This window comes from Chelon labrosus (genome assembly GCF_963514085.1).
Source record: "Chelon labrosus genome assembly, chromosome: 4".
Taxonomy (NCBI): domain Eukaryota; kingdom Metazoa; phylum Chordata; class Actinopteri; order Mugiliformes; family Mugilidae; genus Chelon; species Chelon labrosus.
In genome coordinates this window covers 12837052-12852039 of record NC_140340.1, presented here as the reverse complement: position 1 = coordinate 12852039, position 14988 = coordinate 12837052, and the positions used below count along the sequence as shown (strand labels likewise).

The 14988-nt window shown below is 44.1% G+C and overlaps 1 protein-coding gene across 1 annotated transcript in view; it reads left to right on the top strand.

Annotated features, from left to right (window-relative positions):
• Positions 1 to 14836, top strand: part of foxj3 (forkhead box J3) — a 68907-nt gene extending 54071 nt beyond the window's left edge. Inside the window, exons 5-12 of the mRNA XM_084543271.1 lie at positions 1019 to 1120; positions 4799 to 4927; positions 6924 to 7098; positions 9095 to 9589; positions 10015 to 10116; positions 10721 to 10912; positions 11702 to 11800; positions 11943 to 14836. Of these exons, the coding sequence (XP_084399397.1) occupies positions 1019 to 1120; positions 4799 to 4927; positions 6924 to 7098; positions 9095 to 9589; positions 10015 to 10116; positions 10721 to 10912; positions 11702 to 11800; positions 11943 to 12055 (1407 nt within the window). The 3' untranslated portion in view covers positions 12056 to 14836. The remainder of the gene's footprint in view (positions 1 to 1018; positions 1121 to 4798; positions 4928 to 6923; positions 7099 to 9094; positions 9590 to 10014; positions 10117 to 10720; positions 10913 to 11701; positions 11801 to 11942) is intronic.
• Positions 14837 to 14988: the final 152 nt, after the last annotated feature.

Sequence of the window (14988 nt, the reverse complement as noted above, 5' to 3'; positions counted from 1 at the left end):
ACAGCTGTACAGGTTTATCGTGAGCGGCTCAGATTGACCTGGCCCTTGGGCATCCCAACGCAACGAGCACTTGTCTCCTCCTTCCCCAACAATGTGGCTGACCAGAGGCTACGATGAGGAGACACTCTGTTAGCTGGCATCGGAGACTCATGCACACCGTTGTCTCTGCCACACACATACACAAGCGCATAAAACTTAAAATGCTGTACATGTAGTTGCCCTGCAGCAAAGAAATACTATCACATTCATTTAACAAACTGCTTTGTCGCTGGTGAGAGATTTTACATACAACAAATGTGGAGGTACATGGAAAACAACATAGTTTTTAATATGCAGCTCTGCCAACAGTTTTAACTAAAGCTCTCCTGATGCAGTTCTGCTCATTTGAGTGTGACACAAAAGAACGCACCAAGTGAGGAGTGTGTGTTTTCTGTAGGACACAGACTCTGTGCTTAACCCCTCCCCCCGTTAGACACTGTCTGCCTGCAAGGCATTCCATTAAGAGTCTCAGACATTGAAATTGAGAGTTTGTGAAATCTCATTTATGTTTATCATGAATTAAAAATGGTATTGTTGGCAGCCAATCCTCTTACAGTAAGCAGTTTTGGGAGACAGGCATGCCGGAGTTATCTCTCACAACAGTGTGCCTATACTGCTTGACGAGTGTGTATTCTGTTGTGTGTGTGTGTGTGTGTGTCTGTTTGGGTGCGGAGGTGAGGGTGGGGAGGGAGGCTGTCTCCATCTTTTCAGAAAGCGGAGTTCAAATGTGACCTAAATAAAGGTGTTGCTCTGTCATATAACAATGGTTCTGGTTTATTTATTTATTTTATTATTTTTGTTTTTGCGATCTCGCAGATGGATATATTTCTGGTACGAGCAGAAGATTTGTTACAAACATAATACCAGTCGGTCATCCTATGCAACCTGCAGTAGTGGGATCTCGTGTGTTTAATAATTGGATTATGTTGACTCTTTTTGTTCTGCCTCCATACCCCCGCCCCCCTCTAACCCCCCACAGGCTTCTACGCCGTACAGCCTGGAGTCAGAGTCTTTGGGGATGGAGTGTATGATCTCTGGAAGTGCCTCTCCAACGCTGGCAATCAACACTGTGACTAACAAGGTACTACAGCCAGCCATCCAGCCTCCAGCTCCAACACACACCTGGCTACACGGCTGCACCCTGACCCCACCCACTTCTCCAACCACCTACAGCACTATTCCCCACAGAGAGAGGAGCACTCTAGTGGAGGGGGAGATACAGGCGCACACATTCACGCACAAGCATATGCTCCTGTGCCTAAAGCTTCTCTTCAGTGCAACCCACACCAAAATACACAACTATCTGCCCTTCTCTACCTTGTTCCTCTACAAAAACAGGCGCCGGGCTCTTGTTAACTTCAGCGCGGAAATATGATGCTCACAGTGATACTTAGCGTTTGCAACCTGATAGACCTCACACAGTCTTGTGCACACTTGTAATAGAATACGTGGCGTTTCTGTATTCGCACCTGTAGTGGAGGTTGACGCCCGGAGTCGTGTTTCTCATTCTGTGACCGCACTACAGGTGACCACCCCTGCTGCCGGCTCCGTCTGCTCACAGTAGCTTTAAAAAAAAAAGAAAAAGCATCTATAAAAGCTTGGAAACACTTGTACATCATAGAGCAAAGCTACAGGGACTGCTAGCTGTTAGCTGCGAGTGTGCCGCTCACTCTGAAATTTAAATAGGCTTTTTAACCTTAAGCTCTCATCCTCTGAGCCCAGTGGGGGCAGCTCTCAGGAGTACTTTTAAAAAGCCTACAAGAGTCGCTTATTCATTTGCTGCAAGCATTACAAAAAAAAAAAAAGTCTAACGTGAACAGAAGTGGAAAGATGAGTTAGTGTTTGTGCGACGGGGCCTCTTATGTTCTGAGTACGAGGCAAAAGTCTGAGCATATGTCTGCGTGTGCCTATAACTTGTGTGCACATGTATGGCAGAGTATGTTGCACTAGCGTTTCGGCTTGTTTTGACGAGCGTGTCGGTGACAACTTGCTTGGGGCTGTTTCTGTGGGGAACAGAAACAGCAGTTTTTCATGTTTCTGTAACGGAAAGATTCATGGGCCTGAGTGTGAAGAAAGATGACCCATTTCCTCTTTGATTGCTTCAAACAGGCACCAATCTCCACCAGTAGCGACTGCATAATAAGGCCCTAATGTGTAGAGCTGACAGTTAAATCTGGACTCCTGCCATCAAATACCTCCAGTCAAATAATGCGGAGGAGCCGCATGTAAACAGCACAACACGTCTGCTGTCTGCTTTCAAGAGCTGATGAAAGGCGGTTTTGACTTGTGTGCTTTTGTGCATTTGATTGTTCACTTTAACGCCGTAACAGTTTTTGTCACAGAGGACAAAGTGGAAGAGCAACAGATCTGAGGCCCTTACTCCTCAGAGAGAGAGCTTGTTTCTCACTGTCTTACACTGTAAACACAGGACAGGCCACGCCTCTTTCGGTGCAGTGTGCCAAGCCACAGGAATTCCCTCTCTGTTTTTCTCTCTCTCTCTCTTTCTATTCCCGTCTCTCTCCCTCATTCCCGCCTTCTCCGATAGACCAATGGGAGAGGCTGGCAGGGTGAATACTGAACCAGCAAGAATCTTTGCTCTCTTTCTCTTTTCTGTTGGACATTCCTCACAAGATTGCACACTCCCCCCCCCCTTCTCTTTTTTTTCTCCTTTTGCTTTTCTCACATAGACTCAAGACTTTTCTTTCCCCCCCACCAAAGGTTCGGTTGAGGCAGCCACAAACACTGGAGTGAACGTGATAAAAGTTTGGCACTGAAGTGCTATGTTGGAGGGAAAGAAGGGATTGTTGGAATTATGCTGATGAATAGTCTGGCGCTTTTCTCCCCGTCTCTCTCCCTTGTGCTCCTTCTGTCTCTCTCCCTCGGTCTGTTCAATCCTTGCATGCAGGGATTGTCCTTAACATTGGCTGGCATTGTTGGAGACACCTGAGCCAATCTTGCTTTGATTTCATAATCCATGTCTCATGCTCCAGATTAGGCTCCCATGTAAAAGACACCTCTGGCTTTTTACTTAATTCACTGCTAAGAATAGAACTCTGACTCGCTTGCCTGCTAGCCGTACACAGTATTTACTGTGGCGCTTGCTCCTGCCTGTACGAGCACGCTTGAATCTGTCTGTGTGTATTTGTGTTTGGTAGTCTACCTGTGTGCACATCCATAGCTTTAGAAATGTGTGTCATATGTTAGTGCATCCCACGTAAGTGGGAGAGATGTGACTGGGTGTTAGTCTGTGATATGTGTGCTTGAGTGGGCGTCTTCACTCGGGGGACTCAGGGGTCTGGGTAAACCACAAAGCAGTGAGGTTTTGAAATCATCACACTTTATGGTTGAGTAGAGTAAAAATAGATTGTGGCGGGAGACTTAAGGCTAAAAGCCTGTTTTATGACTTCATTACACATAACATTTATATTTCTGAGGCACGCTGTTTTTGATTAGCATTGTAGAGCTGATTTTGTAGACGTGCTTAAGCCTTCAGTCTTAGCTGCTCATTGAGTTCCCCTTCACGCTAATGAACACTGGAGCCAAGCCCACACTGAGTGGAGGAAGGCTAGAGTTGCCTAATGAGCTTCCCTTACTACCCCCCTGTCTTCCTCTCCCTCTGCCTCACCCCTCTTCCTTGAACAGTGTTGCCTAGATAGCATTTGCGCTCTCATTTTTTTATTTATATATATATATCATTCTACCAGTGCAAGCTCCATATTAAAGGCTTCATATGATCGGATGTTCTCAGTCTGCATCCTGGATTCGAACCACAGTGTCTGTCAGCTGCCAGTCAGTCAGAGCAGACGAGGCTGTCTGAGTTTCCTCTCCTCCTTGCAGCCTCTGTGGTAGCAGGCTGTGGCTCGGCAGAAAGACAAGAGGCTTCAGTCCACTGCTGCTGCTGAGAGGCAGGGTGCTGGGAAGGCCTGGTCCAGTGTGCCTGCCTGAAAGCTACTGCAACCTCTGTCTCATTGTGCTGAGAACAGAGCCCACTCTGTTCCACTCACAGTGATGAGCAGAAGCCACCATGTTGCACTCAGTCATGGACGGGCACACACACCATCCCTCTTCCACTGCAACACCATCACGGCATTAGTGCCATTCCTTTCTCACGAAACAAAACTCAGCACATGTGCTATTCTCTGTGGGTATCATTATAGTCATTATCTGGATTGTTCTTCTTACTATTGTCTTAATTGTCTGACGGCGCACTTTATTTGGGAATGGTGGGAGGACGGAACCTTGTTAGACGATAATTAAGATTGTCGTCCTGAAGTGCCTCGGCTAGTTTCGCTCCTGCATTGAAAGGTCAGTGTCTCGGCTGCACTGAAATCCTTTGTTAGCTGTCCCAGACGGATTTGCGCTCGGTGAGCAGATGTGGCTGACATCGCCAGTAGCTTGACCTTTAGTGATGGGAATGTCTCAGCTGTCTCCAGACCCCTTTACACATTCAGATGGAGCCCCTTAGTGACTGTGGAGGGTGTTGAACAGCACCCTGTGCCTCCCCCACACACACTGACTTAAATGAAAAACAACTCCGGTATTTTGACATGTCATTCCATGCAGCACATACAAATCAACAGGCTTTGTATTCCGCGTGAAATCATATTGTTCAACTTCACGCCAGCATCACCTTTCATTGTCGTTTTCTCCAAGGAATGAGGACATACTCCCTCCACAAGCACATAGGTGACATTGATAGCATTAATTAGTGTATGTATGCGTTTCTAAGGAAAAGCTAATGCACATATATTTCTTTCAGGTGGCGTTGTACAACACAGACCAAGAAGGGAGCGACAGTCCAAGAAGCAGCCTTAACAACAGCCTGTCTGACCAGAGTCTGGCCTCTGTCAATCTCAACAGTGTGGGCAGTGTGCACAGCTATACACCGGTAAGAACAAGGATAAATCTTCAGTCGGACTCATTTCTACAATGATGAGGGTGATTTGGAAGTCTTTATGGGTACGCACCCTTGCAAAACTACCTAAATCCAATGTGGGTAAATTAACTTTCAAGAAAACACACCCAGTCCAAGAAGGACCCAGAGGACAGTCAGACTCGGGCTTAAAAGACCCATGGATAATTAGACATGATCCAGTTGACTCAGACAGACCTAAAACAAGGGAGAACACATAAACTTGCAGCGGCATAATGAACCACAAAAAGCGACTTGTACTTGTAAAAAAAAAAAAAGCAATGTATGTCTCCCTGCACTTCGTAGTTCACACGTTTCTTCTGAAGCGATTATGATACACGGCATGATCAGAGCTGACATACTGACACCAAGACGTGAGACCTGCAGCTATAGAACAAGCCCCTACCAGACCCAATTAAACTAAATATAACTTCCAGGGCCAAGTTATATGCAGTCTAATTGGTCTGGTTAGGCTGTACTGTTGAATATTTGCAGCTATTGATCTGTGTCATGCACTAGTAGACAAAACAATAAAGGTGCCAGTGCAGCATCCTGTTTGCCTAATACGCTGTGGCCTAGCCGTGGCATAAAGAGTGAATCAAGCGTAGGCAGATGGTACGTTTGGTTTCTGGAGCTGTTCCAGCTCATGATATTTACATGTAACTGAATATTCATATAAAATTGGTAATAGTTGTTTTTTTTTGAGCGCTCAGCACTAATCCAAATGATGAATTGTCATTTTAGCTACATTTTTCAAGCTGTGAGGGAGCCACACTCCCTAAATGAATGAAAATGAAACACTGCCAGTTTTAGACAGTGTACTGTATCCATATCTTATCTGATCAGAAAGCCCCAGGAGGCTTAGATCAGAGGAGCCAGCCGTAGACGGCAATAGACCGAGGTTCAAGGTGGACATGAGCTCGAGTACAACATCAGGAAGGGGGTTAAGGAAAACAGAGAAAAATGAGCACGCTTCTGGAAGCCAGACAAAGAAAAGCGCTTCCTCTGATGTCCTCCCACCAGAGATGCCCCCTCTTTGGTGTGGTCCTCCTGCATCCTAGAGTGCTCCCAGCTCCAGGCGCTGGGCATCGATCGGCTCAGCCTGATGGATGTGCTCTTCTCTCTCTCTCACAGCCAAAGCAGCAGCTCGCAGTAAACACTCAGGCTTTATTATCACCTCTTCACTCTTACCCAAGCCAGTCTGCGAGCCATGCACTTCAGCAGCCTGCCCACATATTGGAAGAGGAAGATGTTACAATCAAAAATTGAACGTGACCGCTCTTGTAATGCTGGTCCAGAGTGGACACGGGTCAGGTCATACTTTGTGAGATATCGCTGCCGTGGAGAGTCTCGTACACAAACTCGTTGCTGGAAGGAACTCTGCCTGCTGTCTCACACCCAGGGCCAGTGCATAACATTGACTGCCCACACAAATACATGGGTAAAATGGCCGGTTATTTGTACAAGGTATTGGTATTGATTTTGTTTTAAATACATTTTGCGTAGCCACCTGAGTATTGGCTTTGTGTCCATCTGAGTTGCTCTCTTAATGTTGTGCGAGTCAGGGCAGTAAGCATTGACATATATTGTTACGGTTTGTGTAATTGTATATGTTGTATGACTGAAACCTCCTCAGACAGAAACAAACAGTATTACAGAATCGTACCATCCTGATATTTTTGAATTGAATGTTTGACGACCGCTTTGCATTAAATATTCTAGTGGTTTTCTGTTTTGTGTTTCTGTGGCTCCATAACCAGATGCGCATGGCAGGTATCTTTGAAAAGTATGTATTATTAATGTTCATGTTCAAACATTATAGTGCACTCGTCTTATTGTCAGTAGTCCCTTTAGTCTGTGGTGCGCTTGTAGCGGAGCTGTAGCAGGTGTACTTCAACAAAACCCTTCACATGATTTTAAAACCGTCTCATTTTGCAAATCTTAAACATTCCTTATCTCTACATTTCCACAGGTGACCAGTCATCCAGAGCCCGTGCCCCCGTCTATGAGCCTCCAGCAGCCCCCTCAGTCCCAGTACAACATGCCAGACAGGGACAAGCAGCTTCTGTTCTCAGAATTTGAAGATCTCAGTGCCTCCTTCCGCAGCCTTTACAAGTCTGTTTTTGAGCAGTCCTTCAGCCAACAAGGTGAGTGGCCTCACGGGAGCATCAAGTGGAAACCCAATAGAGAGCCTAAGCTTCACTTATAAAGGAGCAAGATGATTCTCGGAACGATTTTCCTAATGTGGGTTTGTTCTTAACAGCTGAGGCTATTGAGAGTCTTTAGGCATTAATGAGGCTTACCAAGAAGTGAGCAGGTATTCAACAGGCTGATTAGCCAATGGAGCACATCTATACCAAGAGTGAGATTTTATGTGTTAAATATTTAATTTAAATCCATAAAGAGACGTTACTGCATTTATTTTACAGTTAATCCTCTACTTTATATTTTCCACATCAGATGAAATTCATCAGCGTGTCGTCGTGTTTTTTAATGTAGGTTACGTTTCATCAGAGGCTACAGTCAAGCCCTTTGTAAATCTGATGGATTTGAGGTTCATTTGTCATAATGATGGGGAATTTGTAATACATAATGGTGGATGGAGCAGAGCTTTCCAGAAGGCTGAGTCCCTGCAGAACAAAAAGCAGTTTTGCTTGTAATCTGATTGACTGATAAACATGGAGCACTTGACAAGCGGTTTATGAGCAAAGTAGACTGAGCTTTCTGTGTATAACCTACTTTCACAAATCAAATGCATTTCATGCTAATGTTTTCAAAGAGTTCCTCTCCTTTAATCTATCATCTGTGTTTCATTAGTTGAAAGTTGTTACCTTTTTTTATGCGCATAAAAGTGAAATCTCTTAGTCAGACAAGCTCTGGCAATTAAAAAGCGTAAATAATCGAGCTAGAGGATTTCACACTCTGCCGCCATAGACAGTGAGCTAATTCACTGGCTTTGATAATAGGTAATGAGCTCGCATTATTATTCTGGTGCCGCGTTAATTGCTTTCTGTATTTCCCTAGTTGGACAATGGGCTTTCTGTGCCGATAAGAGATGCACCTTTGTCACCCCTGCAGTGAGTGTTACGTGCCGATTGTGGAGGTACAGGGCTAGAGTCAGCTCTAAAAGCACTCCAGTGAAATAGGTTTACTGTGCCAAAGCTGTGAAGGACAGGGCCTCTTAAGACCACTCCCCCGCCACTCATATGATTGCAGTTGGGTGTGCAGATGTTCGCGCTCCAGTCATGTCTGTTAAAGTCAAATTTGTCAAAGACAATGCACGACTGCGTGTCTGGAGTGGAGAGGCGATGGCAACTCGAGCTTGTGAACCTCAGAATCACAACCGATGCTGAGTCATTCCCTGATGCAACAAAATGGCAGCTGGTCTTTCTCAAGTGTAGAACTACTTAAACACGGGAGGCCCACAACCCATTACTGTAAGGTGCTAAGATAGATGACCTCAAGTAGCTGTTTCTTTACATGTGACTCTTTGTGTTTGTGCTCAAGTGCTTTACACTTGTTCAGCTCATTCTGAAGCCATACGAGTGTATTTATGTCTGTTTTCAGCAGCCGTGGCCGCAGCTAAAGAGTCTCATTACTAATTAATTTGTCAATTATTTTGACATTCTGCGAGTCCAAGGTCCCAAGGTGACATCTTCTCACTGCTTTTTCTTTAATCAAAAAAAATAAATATCCAGATCCCAATTATATTCAATTTAAAGTGAAAAGAAACCTCACAGTTGAGAAGCTGGAACAAGTGGTTGTCGGCTATTTTTCCTTAATGAATGATTAGTTGATCATCAGTGAATTGAACATTTCTGATGATTAATTCATGGTTTGAGACGTTTATAGGCCAAAGGCTCAGCCATTTCCTTATTCCAGTCTCTTCACTGTGAATATTTGATGATCTTTCCTGTTTCATTGTAAACTCAATATATTGGGTTTTGGGGTTTTCCCTATACTGTTGCTTAGACGACTCTTAACATTTAAAAATGCTGAGTTTTTGGAATTGTGTTCTGATAATAACCATAAGTTGCGCCGCTGTAGAAGTGTTTGCATAACATCCTGTGGATCAGTGAATCTTTAAATGACTGTATGTTATAGAGCTCTCATGTCTTTGTGTTGGTGTGTTTTGTTTCCCAGGTTTGATGGGCATACCGTCAGAATCCTCCCAGCAGACCCACACCTCCTGCTCCTATCAGCACTCACCCAGTGGCACCATTAGCACTCAGAACAACCTGTCAAACAACCAACCCAACAGCCACCCCAACAGCCACTCCGCCAACAGTGGGCAAGTGCCGCTGTCCCATCCTGCCCAAGCCCACCCTGGCCACGGCTCACCCCACACACAGCACCTATCGCAGCACGGTGGCCCCCACAACCAACACGCCCAGCACAGCCAACACAGCCAGCACCCACAGCACCAACAGCACTCCCAGCACCCGCAGCACGCTGCACACTCCCAGCACGGGCAGCACCCATCGCAGCATCCGCCCCACGGCCAGCACCCACAGCAGCACACGCCACACCCCTCCCAACATCCGCAGCACAGCCAGCACCCTTCTCAACACGGACAGCAGCATCAGAGCCTCTCCCACCAGCCCCATCCTACCCAGCAACAGATGGCCTGCAACACAGGTAAGACCCTCTGTCTGTCGGCGACTTCCCCCGCGAACCAGTGTCGCTGCGTGTTGTTTTCTCATCATCCTGTCCATCACACAGACACAAGTGACCTAGACAGCGTGTTTACAGCTGAACCTGGATTTGTATCAGTCCTCGTCAGTGAGAAACTGTTGTAGCAGCTAAACAGTAAATCATCATCTGATTTATTATCTGTGCTGTTGAGAACAAAGCAATGCTGAAGCCAGTGACTCTGGCTGCCTTTACAGTCACCTGGCTCCTCCTAGTGGCCACACCGCAGTACTGAAGTCTTCAAAAGCCTTGTAAACTGATTTATTAAAGGACTAGTTGAAGGACTAAATCTGTATTATACGAGGAAAATTACATGGATGTCATCGCTTATCTTGTAATGTTACAGATAGTGTGCTGTGTGTGTGTTGCAGGTTTACTGTCTGACTGGTACCCAAATCTGGACGCACTGAAAGAAAGCTGTCGTATTGCTAGCAGCTATAACTGGGCTGATGTCGACCTTTCACCTTTCCAAGGTGCGGTTTGGACACTACAAGTAGACCTTACTGCATTTACAATAATCAAAAAATATAATGAGTTTGTAATTTATTTGTCAAAATTAAACATTTTACCAGATTCCAGTTTTCTCTGTCAGCTTCCCCTCCAGTCTGCTCCTAAATGATCTGAAAGAACAAGCGTTTAGAGCTCAACACTGATAGTACAGTGCTGCCCCTGCTTTTGATTGAGTGCTGAAGTGTTGACACTGTGGAGTTGATTACGAGTTTAATTAAACTGAGCTCTTCAATTAAATAACACAGCCTTCAAGTTTAATTACCAAAACACCCAGCTCAGCAGGTCAGTTTATCCAATTACAGTCTAGGATTGCAAGGTAGGATGTTTTTAAATATCACCCACTGAAGGTTACTGACATAATGAATATATATTACGACCAAGTTTTTTGGTTCACCTTTGCAAATTAGTTTCCCATTTTCTAAATTTATATTGCGTGAACAGCCAGCTGGTGCAGTTTCATACATTTCATTGTCACAAAGGCATTTTAGCGCAGGAAGAAGCTGTCAGTAGCGTCTGATAGTATCTCTGGTGTCTGTGTGTTTAAATGTGTGTTTTATTGCTCCCAAGGGTTGAGAGAGAGTATGAGACAAGCAGAGTTGAACAACTGGTCTCTGGAACCGACCCAGATCGCAGACCTCTGCTCGTCCATCAACCAGTTTTTTGCCCGCACCGGTGTAATCCAGCCACAGGGGGCAGTGCAGCCTCCTGTCTGCCACGGCACCATGCACACCAACAAACCCAGCCAGCACCTCAACACAGGTGAAACAGCTGCTTCTTAACCCCACTGCCTATTTGTGATCAGTTTATGACTTGGGTTTTGAAATGATGATCACTTACTTTTTTTTTTTTTTTTTTTTTTAAAGTATTATTTATATTATCATTAGGTGACAGTCGTAGAGGTGGAGCTAAGGGGAGTAGGTGGTGCATGGGGATGAAAGCTAGCACCCACTTGTCACTCAAAGCAGCCACACCCTTAATAATACATAACTTTAAAGCTTGAGATAACATTTGTCATACAAGAGGAAAAGGTCAGAGAGACTAAAACATTTGCACCAGGCTTCAAGCACGTTTATGTTGGACGCTGGACATTTTAACATCATGGTCTGTTGGGATTGACTCACTTTTGTTGGAGCCAGCCTCAAGTGGCCATTCAAGGAACTGCAGTTTCATTTATTTTTTCATTCCAGGAGCTTGGTGATACAGTAAAGGATAAGACAAAGAAGGTTAATTTAAATAAATAAACAAATAGAATTATAATTATTATTATTACTTACTGTTTTACCAGAAGAACAACACAGTGTTAGCCTGGTGTAGCACACCATTGGGGATTCATTACAGGGGATTCACATAAAGCTCGCCCAAACGATTTAATTATACCAGCAGATCTTTGCCTCATCATAGAGCTGCTCCACACCAGCGTTCCTCCACAAAGAAATTTAGTAAACCTACATGGCAGGGTCTGCCCGCAAACATGAATGATATTCAAGTGTATCTGAACAGGTTCTGGTTTAATGGAAGTTTTAAAATAAGTTTTGATTTACTCATCAGGAAATCTCTACATGGACTCCAGACAAAGCATGCCCATGATGGGTCCTCCAGCATATCCCCACATGCCCCCTATGAGCAGCGCAGGACCCACTATGACAGGTGACATGTTGCCACAGAAGAAACATGATTAAAATAATTACTTTTGACAACCCCTATGACCTTTTACACACATATCCACTTATTTATTTTAGTCTGAATCGGTTTTGGCTTAATCTGACTCTTTTTTCCACTTCCACTCCAGGACACCATGCACAGATGAACCAGCAGCACATGATACCTGCCAGAAACTTCCCGATGCATCGCATGCCAGCTGACGACATCCAGGATGATTTTGATTGGGACTCCATTGTCTAGCCCCCAGACCTCCTTTTTTTGCAAAACAAACGGGAGCGAGGAGAGGAGGTGGGAGCCGGAGGAAGCCAGGCTGAGCTGAAAGGCCGCAGGTGGAGGAGGCCACTGTGGGTGGGATGCAGAAGAACATTTGACGAAAGCTTTGGAGAAATACAGACTTCAGATTCCTGACAATTTTACAAAAGCAAAACCTAACTAGAAAAATGTTACTTTGAAGACAATCATATTTAGTCGGACATGTTAAAGTGATTGCTTAAAAACTTGTCTAGAGACGAGTAGAACTCATTCACGTCTAAACCACATGCTCCTCAGCTCCTCAGCTCCTCAGCCCCTCAGCCAGCCCTCTCCCCGTCCCTAGCGAGCAGCCTTCCAAAGTCCAAACCCCCTCTCCCCACCCGACCCCCGTTCCGTAACTGTTATGTGATTTGAGCGACGTGTTCAGCTTGTAATTCTTCTCGTGTTGACATTGGCCTCAGCTGCCTCTTGGATGAGTTATCTCCCTTTTTTTAAAAAAAGATTTATTTTTCATTTTTTATTTCTAAGAAACACAGGCCGTCTCTGTGAGTAATGTGATGGTGCTTGTTGGTCACTTTTGGGAGGAAGTGGGCCCCACTGTGGCAGAAATTGGTGGTAAAGTTAGGTTTACAAAAAAACAAACAGGGTGTTAAATGTTTAGGCAGGATTCATATGAAACAAACCGGGAGGGAGATCACAGAAAGCACATCGGTGTCTGTTATTATTACGGCCAGCCAGTGTGATCAGGCTCATTGCAATAGTTATGGGAGCGCAGCGACTCTCTTTCTTAGTTCTCTGTCTCCAGTTTTTCAAGATGAATGAGTCTGTTGTGAGTGAACAGAAGATGAGAGCGAGGAAGTCAGACATTTGAGCCTCTTTAAAATTCATTCAACTTTAAAGATACATTTTAAAGATCATCAAACAAAATATCATCATTTAAAAGAAGTAATGTGTAATAGTGTGACTGTCACATTGTGTTTCCATTACACAGTTTGTGGACCACAGAGCACTGAAAGAGTGAAACGTCAGCCGATGTCATTTACACCGATCAGCCACAACATTAAAACCACTGACAATTCAATGTTCTGCTGGGAAACTTTTGGACCTGACATTTGTGTGGATGTTGCTTAGACATGTACCACTCACCTAGACCAGACCAGGCACCCCCACCCCATAGCAATGACACTCCTTGATGGCAGCAGCCATCCCCAGCAGGATGCAGCCTGACACAGACACACACACAAAAAAAACAGTTTAGGAACAACTCAGAAAACATGAAAATCAGCACAAGGTGTTGACCTGGTCTCCAAATTCACTAGATCCCAAACTGATCAAGTATCTGTGGGATGATCCACAGAGGCCCCTCCCCTAAACCCATGGGACCCAAAGGCCCCCACTAACAACATTCTGTTACCAGACACCACAGGACACCCTCAGAAGGCCCATGTCCATTCTCTGATGAGGGAGACCTACACAATATTAATTAATGTTATGCCTGATCGGTGTATATAAATAATACATTAGCTGAACTCTGGTATCAGTGCCCACTCTGGTTTACAAGAGACATTTTGTTAAGAAAATGTTACAAGTCAGTTTAGTTTTTAAAAAATATATATAGTTTGAAATGATGGATATTGTCATTAGGAAGCTAAAACCAATAACTATTATCTTTGCATAAAGACTTTAAACAAAGGGAAACATGTCACCCAGCTCCGTCCAAAAGAGACTAAATCTGCCCACTTATACGTCATCTTTAACTTAATATGTTCATATTTGTGCCGTTAAAACCAACACTGATCATGATCCAGATTGTTTCTTATCTCGGCGCAGTGATCTCCTGCAATGATAAGAGATATATTATGTTAATTAGTGAGTTTTAGAGGTGCTGGTCAGTGAATTTAGTTACTTTTGGGCAGAACCTGGTTAGCTGTTAACCTTTTCCTGTCTTAAGTGACTCCTTGATGGCAGCAGCCATCCCCAGCGAAAGCTTTCTTCATATTTACATCACAGACGTGAGAGTAGTCTCAATCCCCTCATCTAATTCTAGCCATAAAAAGTGTATAAGCATATTTCCCAAATTGTAGAACTAAGTGTCACTGACTTGAAACATTGCTTAATAAAATGTCTTAAAGAAGAAGTAACAGAAGGATCATCGACCTTCTCGGAGAGCACAGTCTGGTGTTTGTTTGATTAGTGATCGCTAGAATAAAAGTCACATGTTGAACTCTTTCTTTACAGCAGTCAGAAAGGCCCTTGTTTCACTGCAAGTTTCTTTGATTTGAAGAAGCATCCAAATGTCTCCGCCCTTGTGCATCAAAGTGAGTTTTTGATGCCGTGTTTACTGTCACTCCTGACATTTAAATTATGGAGATTCCTTTTTTTTTTCTTTCTAAATTAAACTGCCCAATGTTTTGTTGTGATAGATAGCGTTAAGATTTTGCTATTATACAATCATAACAGAATGAGAAATGTGACTCATACAGTACATACAGTGTGTGTGCGTGTTGGCTGAACGTGTGTATGTGTGTGTGTGTTTTGGTTTCATTGTAATTTTAGGGCTATGATTGATTGCTGCAATCATCTCTATGCTATCTATGAGCACAAGCGCGGATGCACACAGTGATTAAAGGCTAGATTTGAAACGTGCATTTATGTGGAAAGGGTTTCTCAAGCACAGAGCAGGGAGATCAGTGGTTCTGGAAACCTGTCCTCTGTGTCCTGGAACAAGTGGCTCCTCAATCAGACAGGTGCTGAACTTTAGAGACACTATGTTTGTTTGTTCTCTCTTTTTTTTTTTTTTTTTTTTTTTTTTTTTTTTTAAGGAAAAAAAAGAAGGCCCTTTGCACACTTCTAGTTTTTGTTTACCATTTTAAGATGCAAAGCACCTCCTGGAGCTATTCGCATATTTACTCAAAGCCATT